The 7,201-nt window shown below is 38.7% G+C and overlaps 1 protein-coding gene across 1 annotated transcript in view; it reads right to left on the reverse strand.

Annotated features, from left to right (window-relative positions):
* LOC111444726 (RRP12-like protein) overlaps window positions 1–7,201 on the reverse strand; it is a 32,612-nt gene that overhangs the window by 2,556 nt on the left and 22,855 nt on the right. Inside the window, exon 13 of the mRNA XM_023082747.1 lies at window positions 6,337–6,447. Coding sequence (XP_022938515.1) covers window positions 6,337–6,447 — 111 coding nt within the window. The remainder of the gene's footprint in view (window positions 1–6,336; window positions 6,448–7,201) is intronic.

Raw genomic sequence — 7,201 nt, forward strand, 5'->3', positions numbered from 1 at the left:
GAAAAAAAAAAAAAAAAAACAAACAAACAAACAAACATGTCATGATCATTAAACCGATGTTTTATACCATTAAGATTCCATTAGAAGATCATGACAATGGTAATAAAATGTTCATTAAATAAAAAGACTCGCATTGGCTTTCAACACTCTTGAAAGTCAAAAAAATATTCAATCAAACTGGTAAATTAAAGTTACAACACACTGCTAAATAAAAAGGTATAATGATTGGAGATTTGAGTAGGGCAAGGACCAAGATCCCTAGTGGGGAAAGCTTCATGTACTATTTCTAACAAAACCTCAACTTGCTGCCCACCAACCGTTCCCCACAGGTAGACCTAGACCAGAACCAGAGTCTAGCTTCTGACATTCTAAACCTCTTCCTACCCCCATAAAGCTCCATCTAATCGTAAGGTGAAATTCCATGATGCCATGTTATAGAGTCTACCCCTCGCCAACTAAAGAAGTATATATATATATATATATATATAAAGAGGGGGAGAAAAAGAGAAAAGAACAGGAGACCTTGTTTTAACCCATGTTAAAAACCCCAACCGGAAGGTAATAGTGAAAGAAAAATGAGCCATTTAGTTAAATAAGGGTGACTTTTTTGCTTTTGGGGTTGGGTTATATCTATTGACAATTTGAGGCAACAAAAATGAAGCCTTATTGTAATACATAGTTATGGAAATTTCCTTCTGAATCTGAAGAGATGAGGCAGAAGGTGGTATTGTAACAATTATGAGCTTATTTATTGATTTCTTTTCAGAATATTTGGGATACGAACGTTAGATTTTAGAACATCACAGAAAGAAGGCATTTAAACCAAGAAGAAGGTTTAAATTTGCTACTGGAATCATTGACGTTTAAAGAGGTGAAGGATGAGGTGGACAAGAGGCATTGGGGGTGCTGGAAACATCTCGACAGTTTTCAGTAAGATCTTTAGCATGTTAACAGAAAATGTGGAAGTCTTGGAAACAAAACTTGTGCAATGCTAGGCTTGCGCCCCAAGAAAATGAGATTGTGTGGACAACACGTTTGAAAGTCTAAATATAATGGAAAGAATGCTAAAAAGATGTCTGTCTTTGATTTTATTTCCTTCTCAGGGTAAATTTTGCTTTAAGGAGAATGAAGGTGCAGTAATTTGTTCTTTCTATTCTTCATTCATAAGGAGCTTAGGGAATTAAGTAATGCAAATGCTTGGTTTATTTTGGGCTGTTCATAATCTCTTGTAACAGAATGTAAATCGTTGGTAGTACAAAATTCCTCTCGAGGGAAAGCAAAGTTGTGGGTAAATGTAGTAGGGGCAATTTTATGGAACTTATCATTGGAAAGAAATAATAGAACTTTTAGGAGGTTTGAAAGGATTTGGTGGAGAATTTAGAATCTGCAAATTAACTTATTTTATGGGTTTCTTTAGATAGAGTTTTTTCTTGATTCTTTTTCAATAGTCTTTTTTAATTCAGAAGATTTGATATAATGGATTTGTTATGGGCATAAGAATTGCATAAAGGAAGTTTCATACGGTCTATTTTTAATATAACAGAGCAAACGTACACAAACCTCAACTAATCTTGTGATGTTCCACATTGGTTGTGTAACACCCAAAAATGAAAGGTAACTAATCTTGTGATGTTCCACATTGGTTGTGTAACACCCAAAAATGAAAGGAATTAGATCCGACAAGAATAAGCCGCTCATGTAAGACCCAAATGATCAAAAGGGGAGGGGAGGAATTAAAGGATTAAGCAAGGATGATAATCTCAAACAACTTATTCTTATACCCTAACAAGTAATGTTAAGGAGGTTAAGACCTATGGAAAAAGGATTGGAAAGTAAAAGTAAGTGAAAAGAGCAAAAAGGTCATTTTTCCAATTATTAAAGATCTTCCCGAATTTTTAGTTCCTTATCTAGAAGGAATTTCAAGATTCTCAAGAAGGGAAGAATGATCAAAACATGAGACGAAAGATTTTTAGAAAAACTATAGATTTTTCAGGAAAATAATATTAAAATATTCAAAAAGTGGAAAATTACCATAATACCCCTGGATGAATGGATAATTATGAAAATGCCCCTCTGATCAGAATCAGAGCATCTACAGTGACCATTTGAGCAAAATCTCTCGAAACTCAAATATCAGCCGTTGGATCTTCCCCAAAATTGGATATGATCTAGAAGATGGACAGATCATCACACCCAACGACTATTATGCAAAACCAAAGTCGGTGAGGCTCTGACCGGAGTAGATATTTTTGGCGGATTTTCCAAAAAATCCAACCGCCAGTTCACGACGATTCTGGAGCTCCCAATGACGGTTTAAGTTTCCCCTATAAATTCTGAAGTGGAGAATCGTTTGGAACAAGAATCGAGCAAGTTCAATCTCCCAGTCGTTGGCAATAAGTGTTTAGATTTTGGGTCTCCTACTCTCGGGTTTCTTCTAAATTCGAGAGCAATTCTCCACCATTTCCTTTCAAACTTGTTCCTATAACTTCTAAACAAGATTACCCACAAGTTCTATGAAGGAATGGAGAGCTGAAACGTCGTAGAACAAGATACCCAAGAGATCGAAAATCGGAGGTGTCGGGTAACTTGCAGACCGAGAGTGGTTTCTCAAAATTAAGATCCCGCACTCAAAGTCGTTCCTCCAAACCAATTCCTTTATCTTGAAGGAAGAATAAGGAAGAGGTTTCGTGAAGAAATCGAGCTTCGAAAACCCCTAGAATCGGCTACCCAATAAGAAATCCTCTATTTTTACTCCGGCGAGAAATCATATTTTTGACGAACTTTGGAAGCAAATATCTTAGGCTACGATTCAAGAAAAGGCACGAAATCTATCCCTAACTCTTCCTTATAACACCCTCTTTAAGTTTCATGAAGGAATCGAGGGAAGAAACGGCGTGATAGGAGCTGGGGAGGGCGAGTTACAGACGGCGGCGCGAACGGTCGCGCGCGTCTTCTTCCCATCTGGAGGAAGAAGACGATGACGTGGCCGGTTTAATGAACCGGCCATGTCAACCCAAAAACTCAACCTTCCCTCGGTTTTTCTCAATTTTAACCCCCTTCCAGACTGGTTCTCATGAAAAACTCTACAGTTCCAAAAAGTAGACACAATAAGGAGTCTGTGAAAGGAAAGTTGAAGTAATTTGGGTACCGGAAGCTCAAGAAAAGAGGTCCCGAACGTCGACAACGAGGTAAGTAGCCACCTTGGACTTTTTGTTAAGAAATGCTTGTAGGAATCCCTTGGACTTCCATATGAACCCTAAACCAAGTATGAACTAGGGTTGGATGAAAGAAAAACTCAAAGAACCGTGAGTTAAGACCCTAAACCGATCAAATTGCTCGGTAATTAGGTAACGTTAAAATAACCCACTAGATGAACTCCACTGCCTATGAAATTTTAATGTTGAGGAAACTATAGCATGTTGAGGTTATATATGAAGTTTGGTAGTTCATTGGATAAGGATAAGTAGGTAAACCAAGAAATGGTGCAAAATGACCATAATGCCCCTAAGGACATCTACCTATGGTTCATGACCTAGATGACCTCCAAATGCTATGAAACCCTGAAGTAGATCTTATTTTATGATGTTTGATGATTTGGTGAAGTTTGAAAAGCCATTGGGACACGTTAAGTAGCAAAACCAAGAATTAGGTGTAAAATGACCAAAATGCCCCTAGGACTACTTAAGAGATTTCAAGGTCTATACGTGCTTCAAATGACTTGCTACTTCTTATAAGGTCGATTATTGAAGGACATGAAGATAAGTTTGAGGTTTCAAGTTGATTGGAGTAAGTTTGGAACCTAATCCAAGTTAGGATCCAAGAAACACCTAAAGGAAACACCACAAGACTTTAGACTCTTCTAGAACCCTCTAAAGAAATTCCTAGGAATCTATGACCTTCTAGAAAAACTTACACTAAAATAGGTTCATATGGTTACAAATACAAGCTACGACTTATGCCTCAAGAAATTAAGGACCTTAGAAACTTACAAGATTAAGAACCAAGAACAATACCATACAAGCTTTACAACTACCCAAGTAAGAAGAATGCTAGGTACCACTCAAGGACGAGGGACCAAGGTCCCTTAACTCAGAAACAGAAACTCAAGAATGCTAGGTAATACTCTAGTCATGTCCAAAGTGACCCATGACCTCCCACCAAGTGGTGCCCAAGAATTCCTCTTCTAGGTGGGATGCCCTGCGCCATGTTTTCTTTGCAGGATGTCATGCCTCAAGTTTCCCTCACCTAGAAGAGATGCCCTGCAGACTTGCAGGATGCCATGTTTAAGTATGCATCGATTAAGTGACCTTTACGGTCTATTAAGGGGAGTAGTCTAAAGTCACGGAGGAACAAGAAGAGAGTTCGTTACCTTAGCCACGAATCAAGAACCTCCTAAGACCTCCCATGGTACAGCATGCTCATGACTTAGACTACGCTGTTTGGAACGCATGAAGCCTTGAGCGTAGGTTAAGCAGACTGTATTATAGGGCAAGCCCTTGATGCAGTATTAAGACTACATCGCTTGGAACGTAAGAAGCCTTGGATGTAGGTTTTCAGACTATGCCGCTTGGAACGCATGAAGCCTTAGGCATAGGTTAAGCAGACTATATTATGGGGCAAGCCCTTTATGCAGTATTAAGACTACATCGCTTGGAACGTAAGAAGCCTTGGATGTAGGTTTTCAGACTATGCCGCTTGGAACGCATGAAGCCTTAGGCATAGGTTAAGCAGACTATATTATGGGGCAAGCCCTTTATGCAGTATTAAGACTACATCGCTTGGAACGTAAGAAGCCTTGGATGTAGGTTTTCAGACTATGCTGCTTGGAACGCATGAAGCCTTGGGCATAGGATTAAGCAAACCGTATCGAAGGACAAGCCCTAAGATGCGGTAAGACTACGACGCTTGGAACACATGAAGCCTTGGACGTAGATTAAGGCTGTGTCGCTTGGAACGCATGAAGCCTTGGACACAGGATTGTCAGGTGCATGTCTAGTACCGTAAATCCTAGGGGGAGTGTCTTGGAGAACAAATTAAGAACAAAACAAGAACCAAGGAAGTACCAAGAACAAGAGAAAGATCAAGGGATAGAACAAGGATCAAGATCCTAGTTCTAAGGACAAGAACCAGGAACAAAGGACCAAGAACCAAAAACCATAGTACTAAGGCCCTTAAAGGAAAACCAAGGTTTTAGGATTCAAGGACCAAGGTCCTTAAGAAAGATAAAGATAAGAACCCCAAGTCAAGAACAAGAATTAGAGGGCCTAAGTACTTACAACAAGAACAAGAACCAAGAATGTGGTACCCTAGCATATCAAGGACACGATTAAGAGCATACAAGTAAGCTACTTACTTTGTACTCATTCCTTATTCTCCATTTTTTTTCCAGGTGATAAAGAGCTGGTCGAGGTCGGGAGCGGGCTCTGGACCAGGTGCCATAGACTAACCCCACCTGTCGTCCTCAACCCTTTTGTTTTAAAAAAATGTTTTGCGTTTGTTCCTTATTTTGTGTTTTAACTAGTATGCTGTGTTTTGAATACTTACGTATAAACTCTATTTTGATATAATGTAAATATAATATTTTAAATCCTTTGTTTTATTTTGCAAAAAAAATTTACCCGCCTTTTGAGTCATCGAGTCAGCATGGTCCTTACAGATTGGGGAGGAGAACAAAACACCCTTTATAAGGGTATGGAAACCTTCTCCTAGAAGACGCGTTTTAAAGCCTTGGGGGAAGCCTGAAAGGGAAAGCCCAAAGAGAACAATATCTGCTAGCAGTGGATCTGGGCCGTTACAAATGGTATCAGAGTCAGACACTGAACTATGTGTCAGCGAGGAGGTTGTTCCCCAAAGGAGGTAGACACGAGACGGTGTGCCAGTAAGAACGCTGAGCCCCAAAGGGGGTGGATTTGGCGGGGGTCCCACATCGATTGGAGAAAGGAAAGAGTGCTAGCGAGGATGCTGGGCCCCAAAGGGGGGTGGATTGTGATGTCCCACATTGGTTGGGGAGGAGAACAAAACACCCTTTATAAGGTATGGAAACCTTCTCCTAGCATACGCGTTTTAAAGCCTTGAGAGGAAGCTCGAAAAGGAAAACCCATAGAGGACAATATCTGCTAGCGGTGGATCTGGGCCATTACAAATCTCATGGACACCATTTAACCCTGTAGTTGTAAAAAACTCAAAGGATTTTGAAGAAGCAATGTAAACAAGACTTTTTCATATTTATTTTAAAGAAACAACACTATTATTTCAAAGAGAAAATATAATAAAGTGACAAAACATACTTTCAATTGGTCCCCGAAAAGATGGAGGAAAAAGAGCATATGCACTTACCATGGCCACAAACTTTTTATGTACATCAGAATTCGTAAGTGACAAATCTTTTAGGTTGGAACTGATACAATGAAGTACATCATAAGCTGCTTTCCTGTTGTCTTCCTCTGCCTACGTCACAGCATAAATGACATTCAACAATATTAACATGTCAAATATCTCAAGTTATTACTTTAGCAAAGCAGAGAATACAAAGAGTGCATATCTGAACTCAAAACCTCACACTATGAGATATCAGATTACAAAGTAACAAAAATGATACAATTTAGTATAACAAAAAAAATATCATTACGAAATCCCTTCATGGTATATCTCTCAACTTACCAAAAGTGAAGGTGAGGATTCCTCATGTAAGGATGGGTCAATCACCATGTTAATTCACAATTTCTTTTTCAAATAAAAGAAGAAAAACAATGAATCAAAGGATTTAGAAATAAAGGAGCTTCTTGCTAGAAGAGTGAGAATATTGGCTGGTCGGATTACATCGCCATAATTAGACTTCAATTTTAAACTCTATGCATCTATTTATATCAAAATAAATCAGGACCCTTCAGTCAGTGATCGAGCTCTAGGGACACTGATTCCCTTCATGATAACCATGTTAAGTTAAGAATTCTCGAAGTATATAAGAATAAAAGAACAGAATAATTTTTTTGCAGGGGTGGCAACCCAATCCAAAAAGTTGAGCTGACTGACAAAAACCGACCAACAAACTTCACTATCCTTTCTTTTCTCACGTTTCCTTACTCACTATCCTTTCTTTTGGCTCTATTTAGTCTTTTCTTTTTCCATTCCTTATCCATTTTTTCCTTCTTTTCTTCTCCCTTCCTCTCTTCTTTTTTTTTTTTTTTTTTTTTTTTTTTTT

This window comes from Cucurbita moschata, unplaced genomic scaffold (genome assembly GCF_002738365.1).
Source record: "Cucurbita moschata cultivar Rifu unplaced genomic scaffold, Cmos_1.0 Cmo_Scf00001, whole genome shotgun sequence".
In the NCBI taxonomy this organism is placed as follows: domain Eukaryota; kingdom Viridiplantae; phylum Streptophyta; class Magnoliopsida; order Cucurbitales; family Cucurbitaceae; genus Cucurbita; species Cucurbita moschata.